A 19,606-nucleotide genomic window follows, 5' to 3' on the forward strand; every position below is an offset into this window, starting at 1 on the left:
CGGTTGGCTTATGTCATGATATTCTTTCGAATGTTTTGAGCATAAAACGCGTGTCAGCGAAATTCATTCCAAAATTGCTTAATTTTGATCGAAAGAACCGTCGCATGATCATTGCTCAGGAGATGTTGAATGAAGTCAAAGAAGATCCTGATTTTCTCGAAAGGGTTGTAACTAGCGATAAATCGTGGGTATATAGTTATGATGTCGAAACTAAAGTCCAATCGTCCAGAACCCAATGGAAGATCCCAGAATAGCCAACGTCCAAAAAAGTACGCCAAGTTCGGTCAAATGCCAAGGTTTTGCTCACTGTCTTCTTTGATTACCATGGCGTAGTTCATCAGAAATTCTTACCGTAAGGTCGTACGGTCAATAAGAAGTATTACCTTGAAATTATGCGTCGTTTGCCGGAGGCAATACGCAAAAAACGTTCGGAATTAAAAAAGAATTCGTGAATCTTGCATCACGATAATGCACCTGCTTATTCATTGTTGCTCGTAAGAGTTTTTGGCCAAAACCAACACCACAGTCATGCCTCAGCTTCCATATTCACCGGATTTGGCTCAGTAACTTTTTTCTTTTCCTAAAACTTAAGAAACCCATGAAAGGACATCGATTTTTAACAATAGAGGAAATAAAAACTGCATCGCTGAAAAAAATTCAAGGCTTTACCTCTAAATGATTATCGAAAGTGCTTCGATGGTTGGAAAAAACGCTGGCACAAGTGTATTATATCTAACGGGGATTACTTTGAAGGGGACAACATAAATATTGACCAATAAATGAATATTTTTTGAGAAAATCATAAAGTTACCTTACTTTTTGAACAGCCCTCGTATATTATAACCCATCACAGGTAATAAGTACCTGTGCGATGGTCTAGCATATATACAAAAGTCAAAACAGAAAAAAGGAATAGAGAATGAAAAAAAGAAAACTTAAAAACTAAGAAAAATAATATTTAAAAATCAACAATTGTACAGCTTGCCTAAACGTGGCAGTGAAAACAACCATGTTAAGCAGCAAAAATGTAAACTAAATATTGTACTATTTTACCACTATCTTCATGACCAGAATCTGATTAGCAGTTATTTTGCTGTGTTGTAGTAATCCATGCTTGCTTTCTTCTCTTTTGCATATATACTCAGGTATATAAGATTTTGTATTATGAGCGAGCTATAATATTGCCGAAAGATTTTGGTGCGCTATATCCAAACCTGGCCTCACGATTGTTCCATCACCTCAGTTTTTTGAAATATCTTAACCTATAAGTGCAAAAAAACACTGTTTTTTAACATATTTGAGGTTATGTAACATCGTAAATATATTTTTTCATAGAAAACTATTCAAAGTATCTCATCCCTCGAATACATCTCAACATTAAATGCCATTTTGCTATATCAGCAAAAATCATAAATTTCACAATTAAATCATAATTCTGAATGATGAAGTAAATCTAAAAATTCTACCACGAAAAATGCCACGAGTTTGTAAATTCATCTAACCAAACAAAATTCGCCACGTAGTTTGTGATCATTCAATTTAATTGTAGTGAGATAAAAAAAATATAACTACAAATATTTAGAAATATAATATACGTTGCAACGGTAGTCGATTCTATTAATCGAACCGTTCGCGATTCTGATTTTCGCGCGTTAGTTCTAAGTATTGAGAGACAGAGGCGGCGCGCGATCTTTTGAATTAGCAGTTACAACTCAGCTGCTGATACGAGTGGATATCGCCGAAGTTTGTTTGCACAGTTTTTCTCGCCGAGTAATAGTTGTTTTATCCAGAACAATTACGCGCGCGAGTGCAACAACGTGATCAACAGATTGCAGCGTTACGGAAGCAGCAGATTTGCAGCTGATAGGCGGTACGAGGCAGCGCAGCTGATAAACCAGGACCAGAAGCAGTTGATAGATTTACTAACATCAACAATTACGGCTGATCACCGTAATTGCACCGCAGGGTAGGTGCACCTCCCTTAATTATCAAGTGACAAAATACATTTGGTATTTTGTCCAACCGTGTTAACGTTAATTTTTTTGTATTCGCGCCGAGCGTTAGATCGCGCCAATATTCGAATCTTCTCTCTCTCTCTCTCTCTTTCTCACCGAAAATTATTTAATTGTAGATCCTATTCGTGTGCGTCAGTCTTTCGGCCCGACAAAGACTGTAGAGATTTTTTATTAATAAAATCTGTTAAACTTATTCGCCGATTTTGTCATATAATTTTCCTACTAGTTTAAGCAATTGAAAAAGGCTTAGGTTTTAATTCGATTACAGCTAGGGGATGAAGTGTATTAGGAGTAAAGTCGCTTACACTTAAAACTCATCGAGTGTCACAAGGCACGTGACTTAAGGTGAGTTCAACTCCGCTTGATCGAAGACAACTAAGTTAAGTCAGCTGACGCTAAGGTGAATACACGTATTAACGTACGTGTTAACGGAGCGGCGGTTTGCTCTGCATCGTGGGAGTTTTCTCTTAAATAAATTTCTCATTTTGTAGATTTATCGTCCCGTTACAACGTATAAAAAAATAAAGAATAATAAAGGATATCATTTAAACATACACTCCCGCCCAATAATCTTTGCCCACCTGAGAACAAAACGACTATAACTTTGAAACTCTATATCTCGGCTGGAAATACACCTACAGAGCTCTGCGGGGGCTCATTTGAAAAGGTTTTTTGAGCACTTTTCAATGGTGTATATTAAAATCATGCTTAGATATTTCCCTTGCAGATAGGGTGGCGAATATCAAAACAAAAATTACGAAATTTTTGCTTTTTCTTTAACCGCTTGCCATTTCGAGAAAAAAAATCGTAGAAAAATTCTAAACATAGCATTTTTTAGCTCTTTTTCTTCACTATCCAAAACACTCATTCAAAAATAATTTTCGTCTAAATTCAGCGATTATATGAGCATTTCATTCAAAAACAGCATCTATATTCATTGCTCTGTATCTCGGAAAATTCGAATTGTAGAAAAAAAATTTCTTGGAAGAAAATTCTCTATGTTGTAAGTAGAATACGTAAACGAAATTTCATAATCATATGAAAACATTTTTTTTCAGTCGTAATATCAAGTAGCCTAATTTTTTCAATATTTTACTTTGGAATAATAAAACAGATCATTTATACTCGAAGCTATTCTATTAATTGTAGACAAATTTTAATTGTATGCAAATCTCGATCAACGAATAATCTAAGTAGAAAAATTAATCTAATCTACCAAAACTGACATAACTAATGATTAGTGAAAAAATTTTTTTTTAATGTTCTAATCTTCTAAAAAATTGTTTACCATAGTAACATAGTATTGAAGTATGGCACCGAGAGATTTTAGTAAACGTTATCAAGTTATTGGATTTCACATAAATGGTAAAAGCAATCGTCAGATTGCTAGTATTCTCAATATTCCTCGTCGAACCGTAGACTACAATGTAAATAAATTTAAAAGTAGCGGCCGTGTTGAAGACAAGAAGCGCTCTGGTAGACCGCGGAAAACAACAAAGTCTGATGACATATTTATAAAAAATATATGTTTGCGAAACAGACGTCTTACAACTAGACAAATCACTGCTGATGTAAATCGGCATCTAAGAAAATCAGTGAGTTGCACAACCGTAAAGCGTAGGCTAAATAAAGAAGGGTTATTTGGAAGAATTGCTGTAAAAAAAACCATTTTTACGAAAGAACAATGTGACTAAAAGATTAAAATGGGCTAAAGAACACAAAAATTGGACTGTAGCAGATTGGAATAATGTATTGTGGACCGACGAGTCTAAATTTCAGATTTTTGGTACTAAAAGATCAATTACTATTCGAAGACGTATTGGAGAAAAATATTCAAAAAGTTGTATTATGCCAACGGTAAAGCACGGTGGAGGATCTATTATGGTTTGGGGCTGCTTTAGCTGATCAAACGTAGGAGATATTATAAAAATTGATGGAATTTTAAACAAAGAGAAATACAAACAGATTATTCAAAGACATGTTGTTCCTTCAGGCTCACGCTTAATTGGTCCTGGATTTATTTTCCAGCGTGATAATGATCCCAAACATTCTTCCAATATATGCAAAAATTATGTTGCGAATTTAGTAGAAAGACAAAAGAAGTTAAAAATAATGGAGTGACCACCTCAATCGCCGGATCTTAATCCAATTGAGTTATTGTGGGAAGAACTTGATAGAGCCGTGAGAAAAAGACTTCCAACTTCTGCAAAAGATCTATGGGAAATAATACAAGCAGAATGGTAACAGATTTCATCAACAATCTTGGAGAAACGGATCAACAGAATGCCCAGGCTTTGTAAAGCTGTTATAAAAAGCAAAGGCCATCATTTCGACGAAAAGAAGGTTTAATGCGTCTGCAAAACGCTTCATCTGAATATTATTTTTTCTTCATTTCAAATTCAAGTTTATTAAAATTGAATTTGAAAAATTGTTCATATAATATAGTGTCGATTAGTTTTTATGAATATTTCGGCTCAGGAGTTTTGATGTACATAATTAAATTTTCTTGACAATAAAAAAATTTGCATATTCTATTCCCACTTAATATTTTTACCCTAATTTCTTGATGCCGTACTTTAATAATACTTCAATAATATTTTACTATGGTAAACAATTTTTTAGAAGATTAGAACAACATTAAAAAAAAATTTTTTTCACTAATCATTAGTTATGTCAGTTTTGGTAGATTAGATTAATTTTTCTACTTAGATTATTCGTTGATCGAGATTTGCATACAATTAAAATTTGTCTACAATTAATAGAATAGCTTCGAGTATAAATGATCTGTTTTATTATTCCAAAGTGAAATATTGAAAAAATTAGACTACTTGATATTACGACTGAAAAAAAAATGTTTTCATATGAAATTTCGTTCACGTATTCTACTTACAAAATAGAGCATTTTCTTCCAAGAAAATTTTTTTCTACAATTCGAATTTTCCGAGATACAGAGCAATGAATATAGATGCTGTTTTTGAATGAAATGCTCATATAATCGCTGTATTTAGACGAAAATTATTTTTGAATGAGTGTTTTGGATAGTGCAGAAAAAGAGCTAAAAATTGCTATGTTTAGAATTTTTCTACGATTTTTTTTCTCGAAATAGCAAGCGGTTAAAGAAAAAGCAAAAATTTCGTAATTTTTGTTTTGATATTCGCCACCCTATCTGCAAGGGAAATATCTAAGCATGATTTTAATATACACCATTGAAAAGTGCTCGAAAAACCCTTTCAAATGAGCCCCCGCAGAGCTCTGTAGGTGTATTTCCAGCCGAGATATGGAGTTTCAAAGTTATAGTCGTTTTGTTCTTAGGTGGGCAAAGATTATTGGGCGGGAGTGTATACGAAAATTCAAAATATGATTTTCAAATTTCATAACCTAAACGAACTCCACACATGTTTTCAATAAATTTCTTTTATTTAATTGCGAACCTAAGTAAAGTAATGTATGTTGCAACGATTACCGAAAATCGTTCGACTCGCGCGAGGTTAATAAGCGGCTGAACGAGAAAAGCCGCGATCGGTTCGCGAGAGAGAGAGGGCGCGTAAAGGCAATGACCGGGTGGGGGGGGGGGTTCAACAGGCAGTATGACTGTGTCACTCAGTCCGTCTGCATCGAGCTAACCTGTTCTCTCGTGCCGTCATCGCGTTTCTTTTGGTGGTGCGAGATTAAGCGTCGAGAACTTGAGTGCGGTGTGCTGAGTGCGGCGAGAGCAGCAGCAACAGCAGCAACAGCAGTAACAGCAGCAGCAGCAACAGCAACAACCGTAGCAGCAACAACAACAGCAATAACAGCGGAGTGCAGCGAGTGGCGGAGCAGCAAATTAGCGACGCGTGCATCGGATACGGTTGGCCACCATATCCTCATCGTTCTCGCGGTAGGTGCACCTTCCCTTTTTATTGTTGTCAGCGTGCGATCCCGCGCAGCGTGCGCGAAGGAATTGTTTGTTGCGCGCGAGCGGTTAGTTCGCGGCGATCGCGGTTTTCTCTCTCTCTCCCATCTAGCGTATTGTCAACTGCGTGTGCGTGCGCAAGACTCTCGGCAAATCCCCCGTGTATTTGATTTGATTGAATAAAGCGATCAATCGTTATTACTAAATCAAGTCATCGTTATTTTGTCTTTTCTTTGTCCGGAGGTCGCGTCTATTTACTTTCGATTCGAATAAGCCGGTAGCGTAGCAAGGATCACGCAGAGATCGGTAGAGGCGAATCGTCAACCTAGTTTCAAGCAGCAGCCGTAGGAGCGCTGCTAAGCAGGGGCGACAGCGCCGCCAAGTGGCGAGTTGGGGAACCCAACTCGGATTGGCGAGGAGACGCTGCGCAGGCGCACTCCCGGGCAAGGTAGGTTGATGTGCTTCGAGCACATAGATAACTAGGTGTCGTTTGGCCATCATATAGGTACGTTCAAGGGATATTATAGGTTAAACGGCAGCCTGTTACAATGTACATATAAATCTATCAGTAGGACTTACCTTGCACTCACTTATTTACTTGCTATTGATTAAGGGGGTATTACCGGTTATAATTTTGAAAAAAACAGTTTTTTTTTTTTCAACTTACAATGCCTTCAGAAAGCACGTCCTAAATTTTTGGTATGGTCCAGGGATAGCAGACTGAGCAATTGTAAGTAATAAATATTTTTTTTTTTTTTTATAAAAATATTAAATAAATTCATAATAAAATACTTGAAACGCGTTTTTCTCAAAATGACGTTTTTTCAAACTTAATCTCCGGATTGGCTCGACCGATTTAAGCCAAATTTGGTGTGCCTCTTTATTCAAGTATTCTGTGTGGTAATTTATCACAATATAATCAAAAAGTGAACCTGAAAAAAATGAGCAAGTGAAAATAAGTGACAAAACGCGATTTTAACAAAAAATTTTTTTTTTTTTTCTTGTAATTTTTTAAATATTGTGGTAAATTATCACGTAAGACACCTTCCTTTTTAAAATGCAGTTTGGTTTTTTTTTTTTTTTTCAGATTCTTTGTTCCCGAGCTTATCTGTCCGCCATGGGACACGGCATTTTTTTTTAACCTACTGACTTCGACGCACACTATAAATTAGAAAAAGAGACGAAAAAAATTTAAAAAAAAAATATTTTTTTTTTAAATCTTCAAATCATATATTTCATCCGTGGAAATTTGCAAATTGACATAGAATAAAGGAACTGAGAAAAAAAAAAAATATTGAAAATTAGCCTATTTTTTTTCGTTGTTATAACCGGTAATACCCTCTTAATAATTAGTTGATAATAACGGATATAAGAACATTGCGGACCGTGCATACGTATATGTTAAGACAATAACGCGTATCTATATCTGTTGGCTAAGTCAATGCCTGATCTTTGACCACATCAGAGATATCTATCAATCAAAACTATACTTAATTAACACGTTCACACAATGCAATCACACACGCATCTTTCTCTCAGCCAACCAAATCACGAATAATCTGGCTTGACTCAACAAGCCATCTCATTTCATAAGTAGGATTATCTAATTTGTCATAACTAAGAAACACACAATTTGAAAAAAATTTTATTGCAGTTTGGGAGGCGGTTTCAATCACGATGCTCTCAGAAAGCTCGATTATGATCCGCTTAGCAAAAACATAGATGATGCACATAGTGCATCATATGGCCAGCCGCGAGGCTGGCCAGGTCACTTTGTGTAAAAATCTTTTGTTAAAGCGGTGGACAGTAATTGTCTTCCTCAACAGAGAGTGGAGACTTCTCAAGCAAATAACTTGTTGTTTTGGGAGAGGATGTCGTAAACTTCTCTTACCTGTACGGGCATATGCAAATGCAAATGCTGAAGTACAAAATACGTCACCGATTGCCCTCGACAAGCAACTAATGCTAGTCGACCCAAAGTGAATGCAATGTGTATTTGAACGGAGACTTGCAATCACAAGTGCGGATGTGTGTACCTTCACGTGGTGGGGCTGAAAACGCTGTTTCAGTAAAGAAACAGTAGGCAAAACACACAACGCTTGCCCCTAGGGCAAAAGGCCAATCGGCCAAACAAAAGAAATAACACGGTCCATGACAACACGTGGTGAGGTGCGGGCTGTAAACGTCCACACATTCATCGCGGAGTCTACCACACCCCAAGAGCTCAACTCGAGCCCAGAAAAGCCAAAATCCGGGATTTACTTGATGGGAAATCTCTCGGGATTGCGGTACCGCGCGCCCTCTTAGAGGACGGGAGACCGCTCCGGGAGCTAGTTGCAGAGGACCAATGGTCCCGGCAATCCGAATTTAATTCGGATAGATAATAAATTACTCCCTATCGACTGGCAATCGGTAAGTGCCACTATTGTGGGTAAAGAGTCGCGGCCGTGGTCATAACAGCCACCCAAAGTTCTTTGCCTCGAGCTCCGGGAGTAAGGCCCGACACTTTTGTGTGAGAACACACAATCTGAACGCTAATTTCGAACGTTAAAACACCTGATTTGAGCCTGGATCTCGGAAATTGATTCGAATAAGTGGCATGACTGGCACGAATATTGAAAACTGCCTGGGGAGTCGCCTTGTCGGCTAGGCGAGACCCCGCCCCTGACCCAAGTCAGAAAATATTAATATTAATTGAAAGAGCAGAGATCAATATCAGCGACTCATAAAAGCCTTCCATAGAAAGCGAAATCCGAGACTCGGGCAAAAATCAGGACACAACCTTTTTGAATAACGGACACCCACCAGCGTGAGCGGGGATGACCGAAACGCAATTGGAAGACGTGCCTCGGTACGTCGAAGCGATGGACCTGTGAGTCGTGGGAGAAATCCCTTAATACAGGTACGCAGGGTGGGATGTTTTCGAACGCGAGCCCAGGAGGGGAGGCTTAACTGGTTGATCGTCTTAGGAATCTCTTCTGGCTGTCCTAGCTGAATTTCTCTTCTGACATCCCAATTTGGGTTGGCCTCTGCGGGGTAGTGGTACCAGGTCAAGCAAATCTCGTAAGATTTGTATGCCGCGTGCTTCCGATGCGGTAGACGTTGGGGCAACTAGATTCCCGTCCCGCCCAAACCGAGGGTCAAGCTTTTAGTTCCGCTCTCCTTGAGCGTCGAACCGTGAAAAGATCGGTACTCCTTTCGAGGAGGTCGCCGCCTTAGATCAAAAAGGTTCCGACTCGCTGTATGCGTCAGGGATATCGTAGCAAACTTGACTTCCGGATCTCCAATGTGTTTGAAAGCAAAGGAGTGAAAGACAGTGGGCTATGCCAACCTATTGGCGCCCAGAGAGAGGGGTGGTAATGTTTGATTACGCTGCGCCACCCTCAAAGCGGAAAAGTGTGAACAACACACATACACTAACTGCAGTATTGGGAGAGTTAAAAGGTTGTAGTGATTTCAGATAATATATTACAAATGTTTTTTTCAATTGTTACTGTCATGATCATAATTGAACATGGTTAGAAGTCAATCTTAACATTGGTACGACTAAAGTTATTGAAACAAAAGTTATTGTCATTCTCTATCATTATTTTATTTATATATGCCATAATTTTTAGAAGAGTTAAAATAGAATTTGAATTCCGCAAATCGAAAGACTATTTTCTAAAACCAATGAGGTGCACTGATTTTAATTATTTTTACATGGTTTTTTATGAAATTTTGAGCTCCAAATCGATCGTTAAAAAATTTTAATTAAGAAACCTTAATGATACTTGAACTTGATAATGAATACCTAAGCTGATAACTTAATGATACCTAAACAAAATTCTATTATAAAATTATCTATGCTATACCATTTATATCTTTATTAATTTCATATCAAGTATAATATTAAAATATAACTTGAAATATAATATTAAAATTATTGTTTATTTATAGGTTTATCTATTCATCCTCAAGAATTTGAAAAAGACGACGACAGTAATTTTCACATTGATTTTATAGTAGCCGCTTCAAACCTAAGAGCTGCAAATTATAGAATACAAGCAGCAGATCGACATAAGAGTAAATTGATTGCTGGCAAAATTATTCCTGCTATAGCAACTACTACAAGTGTTGTAGCTGGTCTCGTATGTTTGGAATTAATAAAATTAGCTCATGGTTTCAAAGATCTATATTTATACAAAAATGGATTTGTAAATCTTGCTTTACCATTTTTTGGATTTTCCGAACCTATTGCAGCTCCAAAATTGAAATATTACAATACAGAATGGACACTATGGGATAGATTTGAAGTTCAAGGTGAAATGACTCTCAAAGAATTTTTAGATTATTTCAAACAAAAACATAATTTAGAAGTGACGATGTTGTCTCAAGGCGTGTGCATGCTTTATTCATTTTTCATGGCTAAACAAAAATGCCAAGAACGGATGAATTTACCAATGTCTGAAGTTGTTAAAAAAGTTTCGAAAAAGAAGCTAGAATCTCATGTTCGGGCACTGGTATTTGAATTGTGTTGTAATGATGTAGATGGCAATGATGTTGAAGTCCCATACGTTCGATATACATTAAGTTGAATAAAAAGTTTAATAGTTTTATAATTTAAAATGTATAACACACGTGTTCTTTTACTATCTAATAAATAGGTTTTAATCTAATAACATCTAATTTATTAAATAATTTTTATATTTCATTATAAAGAATATTAAGAGACCTTGTGATGCTTTGTACGATATGTGTCTTAAAAATATTAAAAAAAAATTATATTCTACAAACAAATCGACCATAGCCTCACCTGCTTAATGAATTTATTGCTTGGGATGAAAAATATTGTTTATTTAGCTAACCAGCTTATGTTAAACTTGGAAATTAACAAATCTTAAATGAATGATGAAGAAAAAGAGTCATGATATTAAAGTAAGTATGATAGTAAGTTTTACATATAATCTTTTTAATTATACATACATGCTAAATTCCTTCACGGATAACTGGACCAACCCTAGAAAGTCTGTGTAACTATGTCTGTGTAAATGTAACTATTTTTTAATTGTAACGTCATACATTATAGAAAATTTATTTGTTGTAAATTTTTTCAATAATTTGATTATGTTTTATATAAATAATGTTTGATATCAACTTTTATTTACAATATTAAAATTCTGGTCGACTCCAGTAAACTTAAATATGCTGTAAGCATCTGGCTCAAATTTCAGCTCAGTTCATTGCAAACTCAGTTCAAGATCTCAAGATCGGTAAAGGCATTTACTTTGTGAAAAATCAAAAGCAGAAAAAATTAAGTTTGAAGTTAATGAACTATCTGTAATAGCGTCGGCCGTCTTTGGCCGGTAATCCTTTCCCGCTAACACTTAATTATTTAAGAAGGAGGTAAGGGGGGCGGTATGTCGCTCCCAGCAAAGCAAAAAAGGAAAGGCGATCGTAACAAATACTCTAGCCTTTTACCAACGAAACATATTTATTATAAAATCGCTACCCTGAGCGATGACGACTAAAACACTTTATCGAACCTTAGCCTAATACACAATAACTACTTATCAACTAAATAAGATAGCCGGCTCGTGAGCGCCTTACCATCTCGTTACCGATTTTATACACGATAATAAAAGAAAAATTTAACCGCTAACTCAGCCGTGCCGGCCTGCGAAAGCCTGGCACGACGCACAAGTCGCGAATAGCCAAAAAGGGTTAAACCGATTAAGAAAGAGAAACGAGAGGAGAGAGGATGACTTGTATCATTGGCGAAGTCCGCTGGGCTGGCACGTTGACCTTCTTTTCTGCCGGCTGGTGACTTCCTGAGATATGGCGTGACTGGTGGACAAAGGCCGCTACCTCGGAAAATACTGTGCCGGTGCACTAGGCTGGTATACTCTCACTCCCGAGGTCACTTCCTTAATGCTCGTGAGATGCAATAATGCGTGAGAGATTGCTTCTCACGCCTTCCCCACTCACTTGTCTAATCGGCGGCACGCGGCACCGCTAAGCGTGGCCAGTGTCGCGCGCCTGACCGCACTTTAGCTGCACTCTCCCTCTCTCTCTCTCTCTTTCTCTCTCTCTTTCTCTCTCTCTTTCTCTCGCTCTCTCTCTCTCTCTTTCTCTCGCTCTAGCTCTTTCGGTGACTGACGAGAGCGCAAGTTGTCGCGCGCTCCTGCCCACTAGTACTGCTGCTGCTCTCTCTTTTTTTCTTGTGGAAGAAAGAAACCGATGCTAAAACAAAAGGCTGGCATCAAGCACGAAAAACATACGTGCACCAGATGCTTGTCATGAGCCCTTGCCAATGTCGGAGAGAAAGAAGGGACGCACGGTGTAGGCCATGACCAGCCTACACCGTTACAGCTTCTCCGAAGGCCGAAGTTCTCTCCAGGACAATAAGGCCTTACTCCAACCTCAAGTCTCTCTCACCCTTTCGGCAAAGACTCACGACTTGGCCTGACGCATTAATAAATAACTTATTCAATAACTTAATAAGCTTATGATTAACTTAATTTTAAGCTAATATAAGAACAAAACTGAAGCTTTAGCTTAATAACGACGACTACATTTTACAAGGGTTAATTACAAGGGCAAACGCGTGGTCCATGTACCGTAAAAGAAAATAAACTCAACCATCGGGTCGACGACGCGTCAAGACGCCCTGCGCGCGTATTAACCTTTAAAGTCAGCTAGGTTACTAATGAGAATACCATACCTTAAGGTTCGACGACTAACGGTTACCCTCCAGGTACTTGAGCCTGAGGACCCTAAGCTCCTCGGCTAGCGGTGTAAGGGTGCCAGCACCATTGAGCCCATGACCACCCGCAGCAGTCACTAACGCCGGGGGCACCTCCAACGTATCCATCGGGGCGACCCCCGTCGAGAGCGAACTGGATTCGTGTCGCGACCGCTACTCCGCGCCGTTCGTCTGCTGACGAGCGCTTTTGCGTGCCAGCCTCTTTCGATAAGCCTTACCCGATCGATAGCGCGGATTTCGGGTAATCTCCGGAGTGGTGACCAGGGGAACCGTCTACCCCATTGCCACAGGTCCCTGACTTTGAGGAGCCTGCTGTGGCGCCGGTCTGTCTTGTGAGACAGACGGCACGCTGGGCAGCGGCTCACTCAAGACCGGAGCTGGGGCATCTCGGTTAGAACTAACCCTCGTTTGTTCCAGCGAGTATGCCAGGCGACACCGCGGGCAATCGCTGACGGTTGTGTCCAACCGTCCGCAATTGCGGCAGTAGTCACGTCTGAGCAGCGGCTCCGTGCAGTCGACTCTACGGTGGGAGCCCGTCCGGCAATTGAAGCACCTGAACGATGGGAGGTCTAGCTGATCATCCCACGGCACAGACGCCAATGCCCGGAGAAAAGCCCCCCTCATGAGCCCGAACCCTGCACTTGAAGCGCCAGCCCTAACTGGCACACTCGCCGTGGCCGACCCAACCGATGGCCTTTCACCCGCGCCTTACAAACCGGGTTTGCTTCGAGACATGCCCAGCTGTCGGCACGGGGAGAACGGGCAACGAGGCCAGAGGAGACGACGGACGAAGCAGCGGCTCTTCCACCTCCATAGGTCCGTCGACGCGCTCCCGGGGCCCAGGCCCTCGAGTCAATGATTGACTCGCCGCCCAATCCGTAGTGACCATGGGATGTTGGTCGGCTTCCACCGATGCAGCGTCCGCAACCACACGAACCGATAGCGGCGACTCCGGGTCCTCAGAGTGCAACTGCGACTCTGTGTTGCAGGAAGACAGGTTGTCGCCTCCGTTCTGCGTTAACGCGTTCTTCATGTTCTCGCCTTCGCTCATCCGCCGAGTAGCCAGCCGGCGCGTAACCCCCCGGTCCACCAGTCCTTACGAACTGATAGTCGGGATCGAGCCTCTGGAGCCGAAGAGGCTTCCACGGCAAAGGTTCATGCACGTGCCTCTGAGGCGCCACTCGAGGCACTTCAGGCGCTCGTGAACTCTCCTCCGCCGAATCGCCGTCTTCGTCGAGGATCTCCAACACTCCGTTGGTACCCGTGGAACACAATGTTCTTTGTGCCAATACTCCAGAGTTTCTTTTTACTTTCCCACTGGTGGTATAATCTGTAAAAACTGTTTATCATGTAGGCATTTATTAGATTACCAGTTTTAGTTTCAATCAAACTAATCATTCTTTGAATTGAAGAAAATTCTCTCTTCTTCCAAGTACTATCATCAGAAATACTGAGTCACATTTTTTTCTTCAGGTAAGGCATCAGTTTCTTTTTTGATAGCATCGTCTATGGAGTTTTTAGCCACTATTTCACATACTCGTAATAACCATGTAAAGGAAATCACATGTGGAATGAACCATAGCTTTCAATAAGTTCACATTACAACAGAAAGTTTTAGAGCCAGCGAAGTATTTGCATAATAAATCGCTATCTTCTGTTCATTTTTATTCCATTTTTCATTACTCTAACCTTTTAGTTTGACTCGATGAGATCTTACTTTTTCACATGAAGTACACTTAATTAAAAGTTTGAAACTAAGCCTTTAAAATCTGGTTTTTGACAACTTTATCTTGCCATAAATCGTATTATTATTAATAATTGTATCTCTATTATGTTTATTTTGAAGTTTTATTATTTTTAATATTTCTTAATGAAGTATTTGTATTCTTGACTAATGGATCTTTTGTAGGTAAACTTCCTTAAAAAACTTTCTCTTCTTGGCCTTTCCAAATTTCCTCATCTGATTATAATTTATAATAAAAGATACTTTTCTTCGATTGTCTGTTAATTTTTTATGTGCTATATTTTTGATTATATTATAATTTTTTATTGAAAACAGCACTATACACAATTACAAATCACAGATTTAATTCACTCGTAAATGCTATTAATAATAAAATCTGCAATTTTTATTGAAATTTTTCATTATATATATGAAATTTCTATCTTGAAATAGAGAACCGTTGTAAACATCCAGGGTTTTCATTGAATCATGCGACAAAAGAGCGTGAAAGTTTGAAATTTCCTATAATTTGAAATAGTTATACTATATAATAATTAGAAGTAATTTCAACAGTAAAGTCAATTTATAATTAATTAATATGAATAGTGTTCTACAAAACTGGAAATGTACCGTTAATAAATCGATTCAAGAATGTCAGGGGGTATTTTTTTGAAATTATCAGTAATACTAATAATGTTGTTTAATATTTATAATTATCCAAATGTAAATATTGGGAAATATAAAAAAATAGAACAGTAAAATGTGAGTCTAAGTTTGGCTGAATTTAAGGGAAAACGGGTATAAATAAGGAAAGGCAGTAACTCGTTTAACATACCATTTTATTCAAATTGCAATTCAGAATAATAATAGGAAGCCTGACACAGCATAAAAATCCCAGCCGTAAGTAGAGAAAAAGCTGTCTCAAGCCATGTACCAATCAATAACCGTGGTATAAGTAAGAGGCGACTTCGACCTTTTAAGAAAGGGTATAACCCTCACTCACTCCCTGGGTGAATTTCACACCAGCTACTCCAGTTAGTCTGTGTTTTTTATCTGCCAAAAACACTTTTAGGGAGTGAAATCTACCCTCAAAGTATACCTCCTAAAAAGTATTTTGCAATATATCTGAGGTTTAATTAATATTTTACGATGAAACAAATTTTATTTGACTGCCAACATAAATACGGAACTAATACATACGAGTACAGTTTCGACCATAAAGGATGCAACCCTTATTTTTTTTAATGACAATTCAACCCTTTTTATGACCATTGTTGAAAAAAAAAAACTTAAAATAAATTTTAAAAAATTAGAAAATATATAATATCGTGGATAAAAAACAAAATATGACCTAATCGAGATTATTTTTCAAACCTTTCTCAAAATGGAAAAACGACCCCTAACATCTATTTTACAATATATTTCAAGTTCTATGTGAAAATTTACTATGAATTAAATTGCGTACTACTCCAAGTTTAAATATACAATTTACGCATGTAAATGAAAGGGTTATAACCCCTATTTCTTTTAATGAAATTTCTATCTTTTTGTGCCAGTTGTCATGAAAAAAAAATTTAATTAAAATTTTGTTGAAATTTTGTATTTAAAATTTTCAACCAAAATTGAAAAATATATTATCATGCATTGAATACAACAATTAAGTTGCGCTGTTTTGAGGTTATTTTCCAAGCCGTACTAAAAATAGAAAATCCACTTCCAAAAAAAGTTTATCGATATACTAAAAGTTCTTCTTGATAATTTACTATGAATTAGATTGTGCAGTACTTTAAAAAAAAACTACAACTAAAATAACATTTCCGATGTATCAATACAGAAATTAAGTTGGTTTCTTCGAAACCATTCTTAATCCACTTTTATAATGAAAATGCCACCCTCAAAATATTAACCTGAATAGTAAATTATTATACCGATATAAACCAACAGTGGATTTTAATCTTGGAAAATATTTATGTATATCAAAATATGAGTAGAATGAATTTTTTGATAGATATGATTTAATGTTTCTTGAAATAAAATGAAACAAATTTGTAATGTGTAGTGTAAAATTTCAAATACATAAAAATGGCAATGGACTTCTTATAATAAATCCGGTTTCCAATGAGAAAAATCAAAAAAATTGGGATTTATTTATTGTTTGTACTCCTTATAATAATGACATTCGTAATAAAAGTACTTGAAACATTTTTGCCCTACCGACAACGTATAATAACCATGTTTTTGTACGCTTCTATTTTACAATGCGTATTCCAGGAATCTCCAAAACCGCAAGTAATAGAATTGTCAAATCTTTCTGGTTTTTCAGTAATGTAACCACTCCTGAACCATAAGTATTTAAAAAGGTTGGCATATCTTGGTGAATATAGTTGATTATGGACGAATGACTGAAGTTTAATAATATGCGATATCCATCAACATCAAGTGGCTAAATTTTTCCCGATATCCTAGTCGGTATTTTTTTGACATTTATAATTTTATTACTTGGGTGGTCTATACTGTTCTATAACTCTATCACAATGACCACTCAAGGAGTCAAGTAAGAGCATGGTATTGAAACCTACGTTGTAGAAATATACTTCCCTCAGCTATATTTTAAAGAGATCTACAATTAAAAATCTCATTTATAAATTCATTTATAATGACATTAATTATTACTAGATGAAAATATATATACCTGTGGTAATCTTTCCAGATTTAGATGCTTCTATATGTATATTTACCAGTCTAAATAAATTGATTTCAACAATGGGTCCCAACTCAATGCTAGCATCTTTCAAAACTAAAAAGAGTGATAACAGTAATTCTCCTTCACCTGATATACTCGTAAGTGGCTGTATAATAAACTATATGTTGTCGATGAAACTGACTGCACTAATCATAATACTTGTTTTTCTCCTTCAACTATTTCCGGAGTGCATTTCCAGTTGGAATCCATTCTGATTAAACTTATACACATCATAAATTCCAATTATCCCTATTCCTGCTTTAACATCAGCCATAAACACATCTGCTTTAGTCATTAGTTCTAAATTACTTTCTGGTGATTTTTTGGTTACATACTTATTTACTTTCCGAGATACTATTCCATGAGTTGTCTTGGATTTCAGAACTCAGTTTTCTAAAGCCTGAAATCTTACGTTTTCTGAGCCTATGTCCTTTTGAGCTTGTCATGTCCATCGACGTAAATCTAAATCATAAATAATGTAGCCAGCGTTTACTACTACTTTAAAATTATCAAGAGCGTGCTGGCAAATTCTTGCAATTTTCTATCTATAAGTACACTATAAGTACCACCTTTATTAAATACGTGAGCCCAACGATGTAACTAAATCAAACACTAAATTTTTGACGTACACTTTCGACACTTGAGTTTTTTTGTCCTTCTGTAGTATTCTACGGCTCTTACCTTACATTAAAAAGTAATATCTTCATTTTCTTATGTATAGTGTTCTGTAGATGCTTTGAAAGAGTCAGGAATATGGTGTTGAACTTCATCTTCCACTATATTTGTGTTATGATTTTTATACTCTTCTTGAAAATCTAATGTATCTTCAACAGTTATATCAACCTTATTGAAATCATTTATTGAATCCAGTAAAATGCTTTTAATTCTTCCTATGTTTTCAATTTTTTTATAATTTGTCTCGCTTTTAGGTATCTGTAGACTGAGAAATAAGCTAATGATAAATTCAAGTCGTTTCGAGTGTTAATTTTAGTTTAGTAATCCGAAATGAAAAAATTTAATAAAATACGTTTAACTTAACAATATATGAAATTATGTGTGTGTGTGTGTGTATGTGTGTGTGTGTGTGTGTGTGTGTGTGTGTATGTGTGTGTGTGTGTGTGTGTGTGCGCGCGTGCGTGTGTGTGCGTGTGTATTTTTATAAAATGAGGGAAAAATAAAATGCTCTTTACGCACGTACTCATCCCACACACGAAATGAGTACGACACTAGGTCACCACTGTACAATGGTGGTGAAGGACCACAGATCACCAGGATGGTGACAATGATCCTGCTAGATAAACAACTAGCAACCCATACCAAGTAAAAAACAACCCTCTTCATCCTGGCCTTTTTTTACCCCTCACGGAACCGTCACGAGGCATTACTTCGTGAGGGAGGCGTCAGCTTTCATAGCTCTTCCTTCTAGTATTTATTGGTTTCACTACCTCTTCTGCAACGGGTAATCCCACTCGTCTTCTTCTTCGTTGTTTCTCTTCCGTCGATCTGTCTTCCCTCTTCGTTATCTTGATCTAAGTCGTCCTCTTCTTTCTTCGTTCTTGCTCTTCGCTTCGTAAGTCTTTGAGGATCTCCGTCGCAAAGATTTTCGTTGCTTTCCAAGCTTCTTCCGATGATAGAATTGCCTTAACCAAAGTTTCGAGCATAATGCTTTCGTTCAAGACCGCTTCTAGGTCACGTCGTTGTATTTCGTACCTGGGGCATGCAAAAAACACATGTTCGGCATCCTCGTCGAATCTACTGCAGACAGGGCATTCCGGGGAGTCCTCGTACTTATGTTTGTATAGGCAAGCCCGGTAGCACACGTGTCCGGAGATCATCTGCGTTAGATCGTAGTTCATGCTACCATGTGCCCGGTCCGTCTACTCACCCACATTAGGGATCAGGCGATGTGTCCGTCTACCCTTGGAGGAATGATCCCACGTTTTCTGCCATCGGAGCATACTTGCCCGCCTCTCTTCAGCCTTAATCTATTCACGATCCGCATTAGGGTCTCGTGTACGACGGTATATGTGTCTTCTTTCTGTAGCCAGTTCCTCGATTGGCATCAGTCGTGCTACAACCTCGGCAGCTTCCTTCGAGACCATGCGAAATGCACTTGCAACTCGAAGAGCACTGAGCCGATAAATTGACGTCGGTTTCCGGCGGGTTTCCTCCGTCCTTAATGCTTCAGCCCAGATAGCGATGCCAAACGTCATCACTGAGGTGATCACTGACGTCAGCAGTGCTCTCCTACTTTGCTTGGGCCCACCAACGTTTGGCATGAGTCTACAGAGTGCTGTTCTGACCGATGATGCTTTGGCAGCAGCATGCCCTACTTGCGACTTAAAGTTAAGACGAGCATCGATTATAACCCCCAGGTATCGTATTGACGACTGGGAGGTGATAATGTGCTGTCCAACATGTAGTGTGACTGTCTCAACTGTCTTTCTGCTGGTTATTAGCACAGCTTCTCTTTCGTGCTCTGCTAGCT

General features: G+C 38.0%; 1 protein-coding gene across 1 annotated transcript; it reads left to right on the forward strand.

The window, feature by feature from the left end:
• Window positions 1–9,405: 9,405 nt before the first annotated feature.
• Window positions 9,406–10,484, forward strand: LOC131666922 (ubiquitin-like modifier-activating enzyme 1). Its single transcript, XM_058940014.1, has 2 exons — window positions 9,406–9,424; window positions 9,847–10,484. Exons 1-2 carry the CDS (start codon window positions 9,406–9,408, stop codon window positions 10,482–10,484), a joined length of 657 nt encoding a protein of 218 aa, XP_058795997.1.
• Window positions 10,485–19,606: the final 9,122 nt, after the last annotated feature.

The sequence above is a fragment of the Phymastichus coffea genome, unplaced genomic scaffold (assembly GCF_024137745.1).
Source record: "Phymastichus coffea isolate CEN01 unplaced genomic scaffold, Cenicafe_Pcof_1.1 PCOF00004, whole genome shotgun sequence".
Taxonomy (NCBI): Eukaryota; Metazoa; Arthropoda; class Insecta; order Hymenoptera; family Eulophidae; genus Phymastichus; species Phymastichus coffea.